At 32.0% G+C, this 21,850-nt stretch overlaps 2 protein-coding genes across 2 annotated transcripts; both read left to right on the top strand.

Moving 5' to 3' along the window:
- Positions 1 to 12,770: 12,770 nt before the first annotated feature.
- LOC145139805 (protein FAR1-RELATED SEQUENCE 5-like) lies at positions 12,771 to 13,786 on the top strand. Its single transcript, XM_079073504.1, has 2 exons — positions 12,771 to 13,444; positions 13,519 to 13,786. The coding sequence occupies exons 1-2, from the start codon at positions 12,771 to 12,773 to the stop codon at positions 13,784 to 13,786; spliced, it is 942 nt and encodes a 313-aa protein (XP_078929630.1).
- A 926-nt stretch (positions 13,787 to 14,712) lies between these two features.
- LOC145139804 (protein FAR1-RELATED SEQUENCE 6-like) lies at positions 14,713 to 15,915 on the top strand. The gene is made up of 4 exons (XM_079073503.1): positions 14,713 to 15,018; positions 15,100 to 15,219; positions 15,322 to 15,570; positions 15,679 to 15,915. Exons 1-4 carry the CDS (start codon positions 14,713 to 14,715, stop codon positions 15,913 to 15,915), a joined length of 912 nt encoding a protein of 303 aa, XP_078929629.1.
- The last annotated feature ends 5,935 nt before the right edge of the window (positions 15,916 to 21,850 follow it).

Here is a 21,850-nt window from a genome sequence, read left to right as displayed (position 1 = left end):
TGATCCATCGTTCTTTATGTTGGGCTAAACCCATGTGGTGACCCATGGATACTCCATGGAGGTCCACTCTCACCCACCGCTTCCTTGACTGGTGGAGGGTCGTTAGCCGAACGGGTTTGATAGGACATTTAAATTCTCATTAAAAGTATAATGAAATACTAAGTAACTAAACACTTATAAATTCCCAATCTTAGTTACTTAGGAAAATGTGAATTTGGTGCTAACCCATGAAATTGCACTTTGCAGCTTGTTAAGTCGTTAGTGGAGCGTGTGTGGTTAACTGTCACACTAGTCTGGGACTGACAGTGCGTGGCAAAGGGTAGCTTGATGTTAATCATAGATCAATGGAGCGTGTGTGGTTAACCGGCACATTGATTAGGTGGTTGTAACATTGGGTGTACCAAGCTAATTTGCATGGTTATTCACACCTTGTTTTTGATCCTCGGCATTCCAGTCACAAACTTGAAGGGCACAATCGAGATTTAAACATGCCATTGAAAAATTCAATGAATCTCAAAGGATCTAGGAATTTCAATTCACTTAAAACCTAAAGTCTTTTTCGTTTTTCATGGTGGAAATTGGTAAATCGTCATTTACCTACCTTCAAATATTTTGCAAAAGGATTACGGCATCCCTCTTCCGAATTGTAAAATATTGTGTTGGGTCCTAGCCTTAATATTTCATTTAGGTGTTATATTAAGGACTAAAATCAACTAAACTTGAATTTCTCCCATTATAAATGTCTAGTTCAGACAACTATGGTCTTCCCGAATCTTTTGGAAAAAGCTTTCTTTATAAAGATGATTTTCCACAAGGCGATCAAGGTGAAAGATTAATCCTTTCTTCGTGTTGTAGTGGAACTTCACTTCCTCCACCTCCTCCAATAATTCTCCCTAACCCACAAGTTCTAGGTCACTCAAAACCCTATTGTCAGGAAGGAAAGTATGTATGTGCTCATGTCTTGGAGATAAAGTTACATATTGACAAGCTCGGAGAGTTGGGTGTCAAAGTCTCAAGGAAGTTGGCTGTTGACTGGGTTCTTCAATCACTTCCTAAGTCATATAGCGGGTTCTTTAAGGACTACTATGTGACAGACCACGACATGACCCTTATTGATCTTAACATATTTGCTTGTTGCTGCTGAATCAGTAATGATTTGGCACACTGGTAAAGCAAATTTGATTGGAAGATCTACTTCCCAAACTTCCATGGACATTGAGAATGGTAACATTGGAAGTCCAGAAAAGTTTTCCCTTCCCAATGGAAAGGGATCGGCCATGGTCAAGTCATTTGACCAAATGGTAAAGATAAAGGCTAAGTCTGAGATAGTCCTGTGTACCATTCCTAAAGATTCCATATGTTTCTATTGCCAAGAGAAGGGGCATTGGTTGCGAAGATGCCATATATACTTGAAAGATCGCAAGGATGGTAAAGTCACAAAATTTTGACTCTACTTCAGGTAAGTCAACTGTCTACGTCTATTAAGTTCCTATTTGGAGATTCTTAATACCTAATGTAATGCAATTACATTTTGATGTTTTTTAGAATCAAAGGAAGCTTAAAAGAAGAGTAGGCTGAGTCTAATCGCGAAGAAATTGATTTCGATCGCATGGTTCGATGATCAGATTCTTGAGCTGTTGCTTAAGAGTTATGATAGATTGCTTAGAAATATTTAGAAACATAGTTTTCATTTGTAATTGCATTTTAAGGAAACGTTTTCCGCCTTTTATAAATAAATAAAATTTTGATTTTGTTTTATTTTATATCTCCTTACAATGGATTTTGTGAAAATTGATGTTTATGTATATTATAGCAATGTTCAATATTGATTTGATTCTTCCGTTTGTGGTAGTGTCATAATTTGCCAAATAAGGAAAGATTCTCATCACCCAAAGTTTCAGTTGGATAGAAACTTGGAATCATGCAACTTGTATTGTGTGATGAATAAGAACCTTCATCTTTGGGAAATTAAGACTAATTCCATGTTCACATGTATATGTGAGTCAAGTGAAGGACTAGGGGATTGGGTACACTGGGTGTGCGCTGGTCAGGTCCACCACAAAGAACGATAAGACTATTCGTCATGATTTACTAAAGTTTAGTAAATATGGTTATACTTACAAGTTTAAGTATAATTTTGAACATTAGAAAAGTTTCAATGTGTAGCAAAACGAATAAGAAGAATCAAATTAGGCAGAAAGATAGAATTTTCTCCAATCTGAAAAGATGGGAGAGTACTTGAGTATCGTGTTTTATGATCATCTTAACGACTATGAAAACCATATCACAATTGATTCTCTTAGGACATCTTAGTGCATTTCTATGGCTAAGAAGAGGAATCGTGAATTGTTGAAATGGTTAAATCTAGAGGATGAATCATACTTCGTTCCAAAAACAAGTCTTAGAGTCATACTCCAAGATTGTGCCTTGAGTGACACTAAATTAAGAAGGTTTATAACACTCATCAAATGTAGAGTAACATGTTTCTTACTCTTGTACATTTCAAATTGGTAAGTTGTGATGTCTTGGATAAGACAAAGATCAAATAAGACCAATTGTGTGAAGTGTCTTTCTTGATAAGAATCCGCACTAACTCTTGAATATTTGGTTGTCAAGGAATGGTTCTTGACAAGAAAATCTTATATGTCAAGAGGTCAGTGGGAGTCTTAAAGATCTTGAAAGCTTCAAGAACTAATCAAGAGTAAACCTATTCTTTATCACTAGCACACGACTTGAGGTTTGTAACATATCGTGTTTACATATTCTTGTTTCGGTGCCCATTCCAGTTAAAGTTGACTATGTATGTGAGTTCTATGAGTTCTCAATTGTTTGCGTAACAACCTAGGGAGCAATGGTAGGCCCTTGTGCTCACAGGTGGCAAGAAATTAAGATTGAACAAGTTCAGTCCATATGAGTTTGGATTTGTCACTAACCATGTATTGTGATTATGGTTTTGACAAATTCACATGGATAGGAACAAATACACCATAAAATCTAAGCGTCATAAGGTTTCTCTCCAATTCGTGAAAATGATTGTGAGGAAAAACTTTCACTAAGTAGATTTTAAGGAGATAGAATTGTGATATTTGCATTCTCCAATTCAATTATGATTACAGCATCCCTATTCATAATTTGAATTATGAGAAATGGCAAAGGGTCTAAACATTTGAGACTTATTGTTGTAAGTTCTAAAATTGTTAAGACACACATGTGAGCTATCTAAGGAAAGGTGTATGAGTTTGAGAAGCCTAGATAAAGTCTTATCAAAACATCTCGTATCAGAAATCTGAACTTTGGTAATGAAAGTCAATAAGTATTGATTTCTGGAAGTCCAACTGATTTCTGGGTACATGTCAAAGCTACTGGGAGCATAAATGTTATGCTAATAAAAGTAATGATTATTATGATAGTGGGAGCATAATCAATTATGATGAATGTTGCAAGTTAGCAATGTTAATTATAGAAAACAAAAGTTTCAATTCGCAAGTTGCAGGGTTTGAAAAGTTGTTTTGCTATAATTAAGGGAGAGGAATTCATACGTCATTTCAAATCTTAAAGCTTAGATTGAGATTTTAATCAGATTTAGTCAAATATATATGAATGTTATGTTGGAATGGTTCAACATAAGGAAATTCTATATATAGATGTGTTAATTGCGTTCTCAAAATTCGACTATGATTATGTCATCCCTATTCATTATTCGAATGATGAGAACATGACAAATAGATATATTATAGCGAAAGGCTGATCAAGTATCATGTCTTTATGTTAGACATTATGAATCGCATCCCATATGCTTTGGGTATAGGATCGATTACATGTGCTATAATATTCATACGTTCTAAATGCTTTCCAAATTCCTAGGGCATTAAGAGGGAAAAAAAGAGATAGAACCGGATATGACTAAAGTGGTTAAACAACTGTTAAAGGACAATCTAAGGTTCACCGAGGATTGGTCACTTATGGGCAGTTGGAAGGATAGTAATGGATGGACTATATCGACATTATTATAAATAGAAATTATTCTATTAATAATGAGTTGTCATATGGAAAATATGGAATGTTTTCATATTGGGTGTTGGATATTAAGAATCTGTGGTTAGAAACTTTTATGCAAAAAGGATGTTCAAAGGAATGTACTTTGAATTTGAGACTTCGCTTCCATAGGATTGTTTTGTAAAAATATACAAAGGAATACTTTGTAATATCGTTGGTCAAGTCTCTGTGACTTTTTATACCTAGACATTACAAAGGAATCATTGCATGATAGCTTAGAATCTAACACATTCTAGCAGTGACAAGAATTTGGAATTCTTACACTGGTGATAAAGATTTGGAATTCTGAAATGAGTTTCATTGAAGATGTGTTCAATTGATCTATTTCACAAAGTAAGGACCGTAGACAAACATAGTGTGCATGCTTGGAGCATGGCATAACTATTGTTTAGACAAACATAGTGTGCATGCTTGGAGCATGGAATAGCTATTGTTTTAATTCAAGTATTAAGTTGATTATTCAAAACATTATACAATGAATAATGAGTAATCAATATGACTCAAAAGTTTTTGGGCCATATAGGATTAGTGTTATTCTTGTGTTTCGCTTTGCATGTTTTGACTTCCCGAATAGCTAGGTTATTCAAACCATCCACAATCGATCATACTTTGGAAGTAGGTATTGAGGCAAGACTATCATGAATGGGCCTGTAGTTTGTCTAGGACATAACTGCAGTGTTCATGAGTGCTCCTGGAATAAGATTCGAGTATTGGATTAAACCCACGCTTATCTGAATCACTTCATGGATTTTATCACGAGTGATTAGTGAGATGATAATATCTTATATTCTTGAAACCAAGACATGTGAGTTGTAGTTTACAAGTCGGTTTCACATTGACATATGTAAACGCACTAGTAACTTGGTGTTATAAAACATATTGTTGTGTGTGATTTGATGAGTAAATACAAGCAAGCATTTGAGTAGAAGTTTATCCATTCCTTTTACCCTTAGAGGGATAAAAGCGATATCTGTGGGCCCCTCGATGATTTAGTGATGACACCCTGAAGTGCTTGGCCAAGCCTGGACTGATATGATTTGTTTAATTAGTCAGTCGTCATAAATCGGAAATCGGGAAACAACAAATGGACAGAGAGATGATTTTAAATACGTGTCTCAGTCCATATGATATCTATAATGGAGGAAGATATGATCCCTTATCTGATGGACGCGTCATTGACTAGGTCAGAGTTCGACAGCGGCTTTTAAGAGCTACGATTGCTAGTCGTGTTGTGGAGTCATACTTGCAATAATAGTTATTAGACTTATCCAAGTGGGAGACTGTTGGATTAGGTGTCTAAGCCCATAACTATAATTGGTATGTACTTGACCCGATAGTAGCATGGTCCATTTGGGTTACATATCACCAGGGCAATTTGATAGGATGGACTTCTGAGAAGAAGTTATTTATGATTTATTAATATATTATAAGTTCTAATATATTAATATGAAAACATATTATTTAATTAGTATTGATCAAGAATTAATTTGGAATTAATTTTTTGATCAAAAGAGACTAATTAAATATATGGGGATTGATTATGTAAATCATTCATTCTTGTAAAGTGGGCTTATGATCCATAGTTCTTTATGTTGGGCTAAACCCATGTGGTGACCCATGGATACTCCATGGAGGCTAACGAATGTGGAAAGTCATGCACATTAGGGTTTGCATGGTGTAACCCTAATTAAGCCACACTATATAAGAAGCCCCTTAGCCTCCGAAATTGTGCACTAGCTCTTGAAAAGATCGTTGAGCCGATTTTGGTGTGAGGATATTCACTCAAAAGTCATCCTTTGTTCTAGGTGTTTTGTGATTCCATTTGAGGCATTCATATTATTGGTCCTATGTTCTTAATGGTCCAAGGTTTCCAGCTAAAACAAAAGGTATGTCATCTAACTAGAATTTTGTGGTAAAGATACTCCATTGTATGCTAGTTACGATGATGCTTTGGAAAAAACAAAGTTTGCATGTATATTAGAGAAAACATAGATCCAAAGCATCTAGGGTTGCATGTACACCATAGGAGTGTTAGAATGCTCAAAACCCATCAAATGTATCCACACCCGCTTATCCTTACACCTCGCTCCTTGAATATTGACGGAAAGGTAATTCATGAAACACCTTGTCCTTTCACATGACCTTGTACAATATCTGTCACCCAATCATAGCACTCGTCCATATTAAAGCCTAAGGATCTACCAATATCTAAAGACTTCTGAATTTCGTTGAGAAAATATTGATTATTTATTGAAGCTTTAGAAAATCCACCTTGTTCCACGAAATTTGAGAAACCTGGAGGACGAGACAAGGAATCCTACGACTCAGACACACCCGACATCCTTCCAAATCCCCCTACAAAACACTCCGGAGCCACCCTAACCTTTTGATTATTCATCGTATGAAATGAAGCTAAGAAAATTGGAGTTATGGCCAAAAATTTAGTTGCTGCAGTAGCTACATCAGCATCGACATGAACAACAGGTGGTGCCCTATGTAACACTCCAAAAATCATATAAATTTAAAAATTTTAAAATCAACCATTAACCAACATTGTTTACAAAAAAAGAGTCATTGTATCAAAAGTATTATTCCAAATCAGAGTTTTCCCAAGACCCGATAACACAGAACAGGAAGATGTGCACGATCACGCCTTCACTTTCCCACGATCATCAGAAGTACATGAACCAATAAAACCGAAACTGTAGGTCAAAGCTTAGTGAGTTCCCCCAAAGTACCATCACACAACATATAAAATACATAGATTAGCATGTTGGGTCCACAACCTCCCGATTGGATTACCCTAGCCCACAACCTCCCAGTTGGATTGCTCTGCATACCATATATTGGGTCCACAACCTCCCGATTGAATTACCCTTGGCCCACAACCTCCTAGTTGGAATGCCCTTGCCCACATCCTCTCGGTTGGATTGTCCCGGTCTGTGGACTGACAACACAAAGCAGTATTCTCAACCATAACATAACATGTCGACATATAACAGTAATATACATATTCAGCAGACAGATAATTATACAACCAATAATCACAGGTAGTCCTACTGGTCTATCAGTCTAACGCGTATCAGTAACTATCAGATAATCAAACAGGTTTATCGTATGCTTAACATATCATAACCCAATATCTAACAGGATATCAGTCCATTGGGCCGGCCTTGGTGCCTTCGACCCGTAAGTACAGTGAGGAAAAGTCACCTCTCAGTCCGAAGTGAACGCTGAACAGAACGCAACTCCGAAAGTCAGCACACCGATCACCTAAACGGAACCGGGACTTAAGTTTAGTTAACAAGCCCGAGGCCCAAAATATTCAAACCATTCCTAGGTCAACATTGGTCAACGGTCAAAGTCAACAACTCAGCCGAGCCAGCCCACTAAGTAGAATGCGGGGCGTACTCGATAGTTGACCAGGAAACGGGGGCTTGACTGCGTACGTGCAGCGTACCATTTGATATGCCCAGTGTATGCATCTGAACTCCTTCTTAACATAATAAGTGCTTAATACTTAATCTTTTACGTCCAAAATGCAAATCTAAGTCCCAAATATCATTCTTAACCATAAAGTTTCCAACTTTATGGTCTTGCATGGTCAATAAGTGCTAAATGCTAGAAACCCCAACCTTTTAACCCATTAAGACAACCAAACACATGCATGGGAAAGAATTAATAGCCAAGACCCTATTTTTATGCTTCTAAACTTCTCAAAACGTCTGAAAGGACAGTCTAAATGGGCTGGAGCATACCATCCAAAAAGGTCAAGACTTGGGACCAAAAAACTCATGAATCAAGAACTTAGGAAGATATAAGGAATTACAAGCCAAGTTTAAAGCTTCATACCTCTTGAAGGTTGCTAGACAGGTGAAGATCCCAAATCCAAAGCTCCTTCAAGCTTCCATGGTGGTTCTACTTCCTTCTTTCTCCTTCAAGACCACTAAAAACACACACAAGGGTCAAGAATGCTCAAACAAGTAGCTAGGGTTTGCTAAGATCGTATGGAGGTGTTGGAGGCTGATGAGAGATGGGATTTAGAGGCCATAAAGTTGGTTAAATAGGGTCCAAACCCTAAAAATTAGGGTTTGTGGCTCATACACGTATGCCTCGTGTACGCTGGGTACGCCCAACATACGTGAGCCCGCCTCAATAATTACAAAAATGTCACTTTGGGCTATTTTTCAAGCTTTCTCTTGCACAAGGGCTAAAATGCAATAACGTTACATAATTAGGGTTAAAATTGAAAATACCTCATCATCGGAATGTTACGCCTATCGGTTTCTGTTTCGTTTACAGCAGCAGGGGTTGTCTTCTACTGAGGAACTGCTCCCCGGGCAGCTTCTTTTTTTGAATTCACATCTGAAGAATGTTTGTCTAGAGGAGATTGATTAGAATACAAGGCTCGATCGCCATCTACATTATCCGGATCATTAGGATAAGAGTCTGGCATATACTCATTTCGAAATTGTCCTTGAACCTAATCTTGGCAACCACGACCCTTACCACCAGAATTCCTAACTTTACACTCAGTTTCTTTCCTTTTTTCTTTCCTCATCTAACTTCATGTTTTCCATTGTTTCATATATACCAAAAGGGTCTTCAGAAATATCTTCATTATCAAACTTAGAATGTACACTTTCCTCTTCTTCAAAGGGACCATGAGCCTCTCGATTTTCATACGTAGTTTTTTGGAAAATTGGTTGAGAAAGAAGGAATCAAACTGGGAGCTTCTTTAATTCAGACCTTTAAGACAATATCATCAACCCGGACCTTAACCTCATCCGAAATAATACCTTCAAAGGAAGTAAATATGAAAAGGCGGTTCTTATAGATATCTTCACCAAGATCATCTTCAATATGTGCAATACAACCCCATTTAAAAATAATCCTTCTAAACACATCCTTACTCCAAGCTCAAGGAGGAACCCTTTCAACATCAACCCACACAAGCCTTTAAAGTGGAATGAAATTTCTATCCCATTCTCGTTATTCCATAAGCCAATGACTCAAAGCATAACTAATCATAAAGTTTTTACACACCTCTGTTCCTTTAAATTCGAGCATTACCCAATACCCACGAACATAACGGATATCAAAATCATCAAATCCTTCATCATAACAAAGCATACGAATATTAAGCAGAGTGGAGTAATCTCTAACTTTGACAAAGCATGCATGTTTCCTCTTCTCTACAATAAAATCCCCATATGGAAGATTTAGAATCTCATCAACATGAGCTTTATCACAGTTCATAGTGGGCGAACCTCTAAGAACACTAGCATAGGAAATAACTGGTGAAACGGGTCTCTCATTTTTAGATGGAGCCCTCCGAGAGTGTTGTAAAGGAGCAGTTTTTGGAACTCTAGTAAGGGATGCAAACAATTTGTCATATCCAAACCAAACTTCATGAAGCAAATTAATCATATCTTCATTCTTGTAATCACCCGGAAATCTAACAAACCCAAATCGTTTACCCAATCGTGATTTCTTTTTTGAGATAAAAACATCAGAAACTTTTCCAGTACGTCCACATACTCGCCACAAGTCCCTCAGAATAATATAATCAGGAAAACTCTTGATGTAGAAGGCAGAGACTTTAGGGTTCACGTGATTATTGTTTTTTTACGTGATCATGGTGACCCGTCTCATTCGAAAAATAGGGTTGTCGAAACTTGTTTTGGGAATCTGAAGGTTTCTAGCGAGATGACATGCTACTCGAACTAGAATCACAATCAGCAAATGAAGGGATGACCAGAAATGACTTGGAGGCGGTTGGCGTTTGATCCCGCGGAGGAGCCCCAAAATCGCCGGATCAGAGAATTTTTAAAACCACCTACAATTTGGTCATTACATGTACCAATTTCGTCATTACATGTAACAATGGATCATTATAATTAAGTATCGAACGCTCGTTATATTTTTATAATATTTAAGTTCGTAACAATTTAACAAACTGCCAAACTATCAAATCCATAACAAATGCATTAGGTCCTTAACGGTGAAAAAAAATCCTTTCATTCCACCCCTCCACACCTATTTGTCACCTCATATCCACATCAAAATTACTTTCTCCTCTCACTTCCACCCCTCCCATCTCATATCATATGTAAATGTATCCATCAAATACCTTCCAACCCATACAACTTTAAATTTTAAAATAAAAACAAAAAGAATTCACAAATTATACAAAACTAAATATAAACATACAGTACAATACATAATACAAGTATAGAAGCATAAGTTACAAGTAACCAATGAATAGTCTTTAAGATTTAGCAAAGTACCAAAGTACCAAATTTATATGAATTGTATGAAGTTCATAACAATTTAGCAAACTACCAAACTACAAAATTCATAAAAAATTTATTATGTCCTAAATAGTTAACTCATTACTAAATTAATAAATAAGTATATGTGTTTGTTGCAATACCTATGAGTATGAGTGCCCTTCAAAGTGAGCATTAGAATCCACTATGGAAGAAGGTTTTCGTCTGATGTCTTTCATATGTTCCTTTCGAGGACCCAAAACCTTTTCAAAAATGCCTACCACGTCAACCGAGGTTTGATTACTGGAGGAGGGTGATAGTTGAGATTGTATAGCAAGCTCACAAACTAAAGCATTTTGTATCTTACAAAGATGATTAATATACATCTAATAAAAAGCAAAAAAACAACAACGTACTTCACTTTTAAGCAATAAAAACTTACATATTACTCCTCGAATATTGGGTCATTATTCCATATTTTTTGACATGAGCAGCGTGATACGCTTGGTTGGCATTAGTGGCGCCATAATTGCTAGCCCCACTATTGGTTTTGATCGAAACGTGTCTCGGCAGTTGGGTCTTTATGTACAATGCACGGATCACTAAATAGACCGGTAATCACGACACATTTAACGACGATAGATCATTTAACAGTGACATCAAATGCGTTAGGCTACATGTCACTCCTTAAGGGTCTGCGCGGGTCTGCGCTGCTAAAGGGATCACCTACCGCTACCAATCTTATTTCTTGAAAGGAGCATACACAAAACATGCTACAACCAAAGAAAAACAAATTAGCTTAATAAAGAAATCTTTTTTTTAACGATTTAGAATAAGACAGTACTATAGCCTGTTAGAACTTTGAAATAGAATGAGTTTAATAAACAAATACTAACAAAGTATTTAGAAATGACAAACACCTCTTTACATAAAATAAATTATATTTATCTTTGAAGTTTACAAATCATAACATTCCATAAATATACTATTTATAATAGATTAATAAATATCTAAATACATTAACAATACACATAACCTTATTTGATAACCTTCAACATTATATCCGACTATTTATGTAATTTTGATATAAAAGAATATATATATATATATATATATATATATATATATATATATATATATATATATATATATATATATGGGATGATTCCCTTGAGATTAATAAAAAATTAGAGATTGTGAGATTAAATATCAGCCAATGGAACTTAACGTCAACTGTTAAATGATTAAGGGGTATAACAGTAAACTTCAAATTAATGTTCAGAAAGCGGACACCTTCCTTCTCTAAAAATCATCATATCGCTAAATCATCGATTTTGAGTATCAGTCACGTAATCATATCATCCAATTTTCAAGAATTATTCAATATAATAAAAAAGATCCTATTTTTACTGAATCTGTTATCAAATTAATCGCAATCATCAAATCGAAAAAAACGATCGAAACAGATCATCAGTTCATATCCTCATAAATACGAGATACAATCCTCAAATCGAAGAAACAAGCACCTCGCAATCATAAACAAAGCATTTGAAAATTGAATCAAAATCAATTTTCATAAATGATGTCGAATCCAAAAGAAATTGACAAGTCGATCGCAACTGATACTATTATAGCTGAAATCAATTCATCTCGTAACGACGAACAAATCGATTCAATTTCTTTCACTTCTGAATAACTTCAAAATACGATTCGTATTGAAGGTACAACTAATTCGTTCTAATACTACATATTACATTACAGTTTCTACACTTCATTCTGATTCTTTTATTATACAATATAAATTATGAAAAATCATATATGATTATACAATACAATATGTGATTTTATCATATAAGGATGAATAATCATATATGACTGTTCATATCTATGATTAATCATATGTATTTATAGTTTGTAATTATGATTTATCATATATGTTTTCAAATTGAAATCTATATTAATATTATATTTGGATGAATAATCATATATGATTATACATCATAAAATATGATTAATCATATATTACAAACTACAAATACATATGATTAATCATACATGATTAAACAATATCAAGTATGATTATTTATAAATTAATACGTATAATCATTTATGATTACACAGTATATTATATGATCAATCATATAATACAATGTACAAATACATATGATTTAACATCTAATAATATATTAATATCTAAAATCATATATGATTTTTTATACTAAAATATAAATACATATCGTTAATCACATATGATTATTACAACATAAAATTATATAATAACATATTTGTCGTTCCCTTCTTTTATCAGGTGAAAGTTCCAATTCAACAAATGAATCATATTGCAGTAACATAATTGAAGAATATGAATATAAACCAGATGTCCCTACAAAATTTGTACCAGTTGTAAACAGTGTTTTCAAATCACTAAATTTGGCAGTAAAAATGTATACGGATTATGCAGAAATGACAGGTTTTCATACAAGACTGAGTAGCCAATCAAAATACAATAGCCAAATAATAAAAGAAAAATATGTTATATGCAATAGGGGTGGCAAGGATAAACCAAAACCTTGTGATACGTTGGCTAAAAGTTCTGTCAAGAGGAAACCAAATTCAAACAAGATAATTATTGGGTGTACAACAAAGATTATATTTGAAAATGTTTATGGAACAACAGATTACAAAGTTAAGAAATTATTTGAAATGCACAACCACCCACTGGAAAGTATTGAGGAAAGACCTTATACGAAAAAGGCAAGAAAGATGTCATATTCTGAAAAAGAGTTTGTAGTACGTGCATCAAAAGCTAAAACTGGTCCCACAATGGCTCACAAAATACGAGCAGTTTTGAAAGGAGGATATGAATATGTAGGGGCGAAGGTAACAGACTACAAAAACTTGAGGAGAGGAGTAAATAGAATCTTATGTTACAATGATGCTCAAATAATGATAAACAAAATGAATGATCGTAGAGATTATTACCCAAATTATTCATTTGAGTTCCTACGTGATGGCGATTTGTTGGCTGCTATGTTTTGGGCAGATGAAAGAGAAAATGCTTTTTATGCAGAGTTTGGAGAAGTTATATCTTTTGATGCAACTTTTAGAACAAACAAGTAAGTTAATGTATATAAATTCAAACATACTATTAATCAAATATGATTGTACTAAACACATTTTCTTTATATAGGTATAAAATGGTATTTGTTCCATTCACAGCAGTTGACCACCACAAGAAATCAGTTACTGTTGGTGCTAGGTTGCTGAGTAGAGAGACAATTGAGTCGTATGAATGGTTGCTTAAAGCCTTTCTTAGAGCTCATGAAGGGAAAGCACCAAAAAATGTTCTAACTGATCAAGATGCAGCAATAAAACAAGCAGTGGAATCTGTCTTACCAAATTCAAGACACACACTATGCATGTGGCACATAATGAAAAAACTGCAAGCAAAGGTATAATAAAAATACATTATATAATCATATATGATTATATAGTATTATGACAGATGATTCATATATGACTTATCAGATATCATACTATATAACCATATATGATTAATCATATATGATTAACTATTCTAATAATATGAATTATCATATACCATACTTACTGCATAAACATATATGATTACATAGTATGTAATATGATAATACAGTATATAATCATATATTATTATATAATCATATTATTAAAATACTTAATCATATATGATTGATATAATGATATATAATCAAGTATGTTATTAATATGATTATATAATCATATATGATTATATATGATTAATCGTATGTGATTATAATAATATAAGTTATCATATATCATACTATGATTATGATGATACAGTATATAATCATATATGATTATATAATACGATTATATAATCATATATGATCAATCCTACATTACAGTACATATATGATATATGATTAATCATACATATATGATATATGATTAATCATATATGATTATATAATCATATATGATTAATCATATATAATCATATATGATTACAATACATATATGATATATGATTAATCATATATGATTAATCATACATGATATATCCTACATTACAGTAATCATATATGATTAATCATATATGATTAATCATATATGATTATATATGATTAATCATATATGATTATATAATCATATATGATTAATCATATATAATCATATATGATTACAATACATAAATGATATATGATTAATCATACATGATATATCTTACATTACAGTAATCATATATGATTAATCATATATGATATATCCAAATAGGTATATAATTTATACTTATATAAGCAAAGTTGTTCATTCATAAGTTACTGGCGATTTATTTAAAAACAAAGACTTCAAGAAAAGATTTAACAAGCTTGTTTGGAACATGCATATCAAACCTGATAAATTTGAAAAGAAGTGGGATTTGATTATTAATGAATTCAATCTGGAAGATAAAAGATGGTTCAATGATATGTTTGAATTACGTGACAAATGGATACCTGCATACTTCAGTGACACAAGAATGTCTGGATTGATGAAAAGCACTTCAAGATCAGAAAGCATGAATTCCTTCTTCAACACTTACTCTCAATCTGGAAATTTACTTTTACATTTCATGATGAACTATGACACAACAATTCAAAAACAAAGAAATACACAACATGAGCTTGATCATCAAACAAAGAAGGCGGTATATAAATTTATTTCACCACGACCAATAGAAAAACATGCTGCAAAAGTTTATACAATTACATTGTTTTATGAAGTATAGAAAGAAATCTATAAAGGTTCCTGGTACTGCCAATACGAACATCTTGGAACAAAAAATGGGTGGGAGTTATACAAAGTGGAACAACTGAACAAAAACAGTGATCTAAAAACAGAATTTGAGGTAATATATTCTTATTTTAAATTTTGTTGAATCAACACATAATATAAAAAATATTCAGTTACGATTATAAAACACTTAATGCTTTAATTTTATTTTGAACAGGTAGAAATAAAACTTCCAACAAATGATGTAAAATGTACTTGTGAACACTTCAACCGCTTTGGGACTTTGTGCAAACATGCATTCAACATACTCATGAAACATGGAATTAAGGAGATACCTGAACAGTACATTGAGAATCGTTGGAGAAAGGATGTGATATCAAGGCATTATAATTTTGGTAGACATGTATATGATACAGGAGACAGTGAAATTAACAAATCTGTCAATCAAGCATACTACAACTTTGAAGTATGTTTGGAATACGTAAGAAAAAATAAAGAAAAAATGGATTTGTTTGTTAAGAAAACATAAAGCATGCTGAAGGAATATGAAAACGATCCTACAAATGAATTGTAGAAGAATAGGACAGATGTTGAAGAGGTAGGAAAGATTATGGGCATATCTATTCCAAAAGACATTGACATCAATGTTCCAAATGTTCAAAGCAATAAAGGATGCGGAAAGAAAAGTAGAATTCAAAGTGCAACAGAAATAGCGTATAAAAATTCAAACAAGCAAGCAAGAAGATGCTCAGGATGTGGTGAAAGGGCTCCTCATAACTTGCGCACATGCCCAATCAAACTTGCAACATAACAATCATCAAAAGCTACATAAATATTTACTGCTTTAATCAGTAATGAATAAGTCATGAATTTTTTTTTTCAAAATAATATACTTTAGTAGACTTTACTCTTTTTATAAAACAGAATTTACTATGATTTTGTCTACTGGATTTAATCTACTTTGATAATTCTTTCTTTGATTTGATAATATATTCATTCATGATTAAACTTTTATTAAATGTTACTACAAGCATTTAAGATTACATATAAACTGTTATTCAATACATGTAATCATTACACATAACCATATACAATATTCATCTGTATAATCATAAAATATTATGTAATACTACTTCATATGTTTTGTTTAATCATAAGTTATTAAAAATATGATTACACATAAAAAACAACTAACCATTACATATAACCATATACAACAACATCGTTCCTAACAAATATACAACACTTCTCATAAAAAATCTAAAGATAACAATATTCATCATCATAGAATAACATCAAACATGATAAAATCTTCAATAACAAACAATTTCACAAGTCTCAAATATCACGTTCCCCATTTTCCAAGATTCTTGTTCTTCATATTCCTAGCTAGATTTTCATACAGATTGTAGCTGACTCCAAGAACTCTTCCACCATTACTTAGAAAGATTATCTCCATTGAACATAACAAATCTTTACTACATATCTTATGTAGACAAATGTTGTTCATTAAAAAGAAATATTATTTAAATGAACAACATTCTTCTACTTCAAAGACATCTAGTAAAGATCTGATATGTTCAATGAAGATAAACTTTTTAAGTAATGGTGGAAGAGGCGTTCTTGGAGTCAGCTACAATCTGTATGAAAATCTAGCTACAAATAAAAGAACAAGAATCTTGAAAAAATGGAGAACATGTTATTAGATACAGCAAAATTAGTTCTTTTAGACTTATAGACTCCATATTTTACCTGAAACAAAATGGAAGTTGTTTAGATCATAAATAAATAATGGTGTAAGGACTCATCTTTGAAGAAATATAAGGGGTAGCACGAGGCTACCCCCTTTATACAAACATAATCACTTATCAAAAATACAATATATGGTTGTACAAATCAGTTTTCATTTATAAAGAAAAGATTCTTCAATACAAACACTAAAAAACAAAACTAAAATCTTACAAAGATAAGATTCTGCATGGTGATGTATTCCATGCAGTAAAGATAAGCTCACTTATCAAGAAAAATATATAATAAATTATAATGTGTTGTACAACAAATATAATCATTTATGATTACAAAAACATAAAAAAATAACTGATACAATCACTAATGATTACATATAAGCAACATATAATCAATACTAAAAACATAAATTACATATAAAAATATAACATAATCACTTATGATTAACATTCAATAACATAATTCACACAAACAAACTTACATAATAAAAACCACCAAAATACATATTAACTTGTTTTCCATCACCATGTTTTCCATCATCATAAAAACAAACATTCTTCATAATATCCATAACATACACAACATAAACAAACTTGTTCTTATAACATCATCAATAAGAAAATATTCAATCAAAAAAATTTTGACAGCCTTCTTTCTATATTCCATTGAGCATCATATGAATGCTTACCACGAATCTTTTGATCAACTTTTTGATACTCATATGCAGCTTTCAACACATCATCACGCTTTGTATTAATCTCAGAAGTTAAAATTGCTGCTGCATATTTCATTCTCAACTTTTCCATAATTTTTTTCTTGAGAACCACCTTCTTTTGGAAGACCACATTTCCATTTAGAACATTTTTCTCCAAAATAACTCTCCATATGTCTCATAGCAAAAACTCCACAATCCACTTTGTTATAAACTGTCCTCTATAGCATTGTCAATCTTACTGGAGTAAGATTTTTATCAGCCATTTCATTTGCTTTAACATGATCGATCTCTTTTAGATACTTCAAAAAAGATTTTTTCTGAAAATCATATATGATTTCAAGTCAGAAAAATATAAGTATGATAATTATAAAACATATCATATATGATTTCAAATCTAAAGAATAAATATCATTTGAAACTTACAAGAGGTTTAAAAACTGCATCATATTTATCATCGAAATCAGCATCATCTGCACCATTATCGATAACCTCAAAAGCACGTTTCTTCAGATTCATAACAATAAGATATATGTGCTTATGCCTCAAAACCGGGAAAAATACCTAACATCAACATGTATAATATTATAAATAAAATATTAATAAATATATATATAAATCTATAAAAAAAATAAATATACCATATCAACATCCTTCAAAACCTTCAAGTCTCTATCACCAGAAACACTACGAGAGAAGCTGTCCTTGAAAACTTTATATTTTGCAGTTTCATTCAAATGAGTATATTCAAATGACAAAGTCTGTAATATAAGAAAATCATAAATGATTATATAATAACATGTAAATATTTAATAAAAAAATTATTAATGATTATCAACATATGAAAAGCAAAGAATAAACTAAAAAATTACAGTGTCAGAATTCATGAACAATCTGAGTGGAGAATTAACAACATCTCTGAATTTCTCTTGATGATTTAGTATACGAGACCATGAATCAAGAACACTAACATGCAAATGGATTTTTTTAAAAAGACTTTCATAATTAGCTCTAAAACCAATAACATCTGTTTCCATAAGCAATACAATATCCCTGTATATATTTAATTATGTGTTATTTAAAATAAAAAATTATAATTATAAAAATAAAAAATTATATTAAAAAAAATTACCCTGGATTTCCTTGAAGATTGAAAAGCCATTCACAAACAACATTTTCTACTTGTGTCAAACTAGGTTTAAAATCAATTAACATTTCCTTAATGGTGACTTATAAACATAAGAAAACTTCATTTGTATCTTTCCTTTGACATCCACTACTGATGTTGCTTCTTCATTTATATCTTTAGGTTTTCCAGAAACAGGTTTTGATGGTCCTTCAAATGTACCCAAAGGGGGTGCAAAAGAAATTGGACTAGCATCAATAACATCAACATTTGGAATAACACACTCTGGACCAGCACTTGGTTTTCCCAAAATAACTCTATCCTTAATCTTTTTCTTTGTCATCCGTTCAGAAGAAATTTGACTTTGAGATGACTTCTTGGAACCTTCAGAATCTTGACTAAATCCAAGACTAAAACTTGGAACAATATCATTTTTCAATGATCGAGTCTCATTTGAATCCTTGTTTTTATTTGAACAATCTTCAACATTTTCTACCCAATAAAATTATAAAAATCATATATGAATAAACAATAATTATAAACACAATTATATATGAATAAACAATAATTATAAACAAATTACCTCCATCTTTATTTTTATGATCATCTTCACCCAAATTTACAGTCCCTAAATTATTAAAATCATAAATGAATCATCTATATAACATATTTATATATATTTTATGTATTCAAAATACATAAATAAATACATACCATCATCAATACTAGTCAAATTCAAATTCACATCATCTTCAACTAGTTTCTGATTTAAACAACCATCAGTACCTATAAAATTCAAATATAAAAAATTAAAATCATATATGATTAAATTATATATAATAATAAAATATGCCTACCTTGATCCAAAGTTTTAAGAAAACTTTCAACAATTGGATCGCAAATAAATTGACTAAAAGATACACCTTCCTAGCTAGCAATTAGACCCACACTCTTAGTAACATATTCGACAACAAAATTTAAATTCATGGCCTCTTCTTTATTACATCCACTTCCATTTCCTTGTTCATCATCCTCATCATCATCACCTTTACCTTCAACATGATTTTTACCAATATTGCCCTCATGTGGACCACTTCCATCCCCCTGACGACCAGAACATTTCCCTTGATCATAATCCTCAACATTTTCATCATCATTAAGAAAATCATTCCCATAATATTCATCATTAACTTGAACAAAACCAGGTGTTAATATCGGTTCTTTATATTTTTCTGAAACATAATTGAAATCAAAACTTTCTGTGCTTAAATCTTCAACAGGAAATAATAATTTCCAATTTTTCAAATTTTGACTTTGAGGAAACTTCAACACTCCCTCATCTATCTTTACAACAAGATCCTTTTTCAAATCCTCCATCTTCTGATACATACATGAAATTTTACTTTCATACACCTACATAAGAAAAAAGATACTTACAACTAAACTACTTAAACATAAAAAGTCATAAATGAATAAACTAATTAAATCATAAATGAATAAAACTATAGAATTACCTCCACATCACTAACTTTATTAACATCAAAATCTTCTTCATCCTCATCACATAAATCCTCTTCACCATCAGATTCAACCTCATCACCACCAGATTCCTCCTCATTATACTCAGATTCTTGAAATTCTTCTTCAACATATGCTTCATTAACATGTCTACATCCAAATCCTCCACTCTCTTGTAAAATATCCTCAAGAAACCTTATCTTCTCTGACGTCCAATAAAAAATAGTTGGACGTTTACGTGTGACTTGCAAATGATCAAACTTGAAAGTATCCACATACAACAACTACAAAAAAAACATATATAACATCTTAACATATATAACATCATATATGATTTTGATGTGTAATATATAATTAAACAAAAATTATACTACATAATCATATATGATTATATGTAATAAAATCATATATGATTTATTATAAAAACAAACATATTTTTACAACTAAAAAGAATAATAAATATAAAAAAAATAACTCACGTACCATAAGGTATGTTGCTGGTCCATAAAAGAAAGAAGATTCTTTCTCTGGATTGTAAACCTTCTTCGTCCTTACCAAACAATCCACAATGTAATCGCACCAGTCAATGCTACTTAAATCAGTATCTCTTCTGATTAAATATAATGGATTCAGATTACATTTACCGATGCTTGTAGACTCACAGAAAGTATTCATAAAAAGAATCAAAAAATTGATTCTGAAGTTGTCATCCGTAGCACTAGTTTGAACAAGTTCATTCTTTAGCTGTTTCAATCTCAATTTATCAATATTTTCATACTGTTTCTTCCACTCAAACATACAGCTCTCTTCATTATTCTCCGAAATGTAATCCATGTTTGAAAGTAATGAGCCACCAGATGGTAATCCTAACATCTCTTGAACAGACTTACTATCAACACTAACTTCACAATTATCAAACTCCACTTTCAAAGATTCAAAATTAAAATGATCAAGAACATAATAAACAATCTTCAACGGTACGTCAATCATCTTCATCCCTAACAAACTCCCAAATCCCATAGCCCTAACACAATCCTTCTGTTCTCTACTTAAACCTTGAATAACACCCAACAATGACCCGGGTGAACATCTATTCTTCAATGAAGGAAATTCTTTTATAACAGCAGCTTTTTTATGTTTCTTCAAAACTTTAGTTTCTCTCTTTGGTTTCTTTAAAGATCCAGGACGACTCTGAAAATCTGAATCATCTTCATCAGATAGTTCACGTTTCTTACTTACAGTTTTGACCTTAACCCTCAGCTTCACTTTTGGTTGTTCAATAACTGTTTTTTTGGATGTCTTTGAACATGTTTGCGACACCTCATTCGCCTTTTCTCTTTTGGAAGATGACTGTGTCTTCCTTGAGCTATCTACATTCCCTTTTTTAACTACAATTTTCATTACAAACATAGTGTTAGTAAAAAATAAAACATACATTTATCATTACTATTCACTAATGATTATAAACAGACGTATAAAATCATTTATGATTAGAACAATAAATAAAAATACAACTAAATGTTATATACAATCCACTTAAAAGAACCACAAAATCAGTTATGATTACAAAAATAACTTTATATTCATGTTTGATACATAAAAATACATTTATCATTACTATTTACCAATGATTATAAACAAACG

The sequence above is a fragment of the Lactuca virosa genome, chromosome 9, assembly GCF_052849685.1.
Source record: "Lactuca virosa cultivar CGN04683 chromosome 9, Lactuca_virosa_CGN04683_v6, whole genome shotgun sequence".
NCBI lineage: Eukaryota > Viridiplantae > Streptophyta > Magnoliopsida > Asterales > Asteraceae > Lactuca > Lactuca virosa.
This window is presented reverse-complemented; position numbering and strand designations above follow the sequence as displayed.

Excerpts from the sequence above, each read along its gene's own strand:
- LOC145139805 (XM_079073504.1), top strand. The coding sequence starts at position 12,771 with ATGTATACGGATTATGCAGAAATGACAGGTTTTCATACAAGACTGAGT. Across the intron at positions 13,445-13,518 it reads GCAACTTTTAGAACAAACAA|GTATAAAATGGTATTTGTTC; the intron begins GTAAGTTAATGT and ends TTCTTTATATAG.
- LOC145139804 (XM_079073503.1), top strand. The coding sequence starts at position 14,713 with ATGCATATCAAACCTGATAAATTTGAAAAGAAGTGGGATTTGATTATT. Across the intron at positions 15,019-15,099 it reads ATCATCAAACAAAGAAGGCG|AAAGAAATCTATAAAGGTTC; the intron begins GTATATAAATTT and ends TATGAAGTATAG. Across the intron at positions 15,571-15,678 it reads AAGCATACTACAACTTTGAA|AAGAATAGGACAGATGTTGA; the intron begins GTATGTTTGGAA and ends AATGAATTGTAG.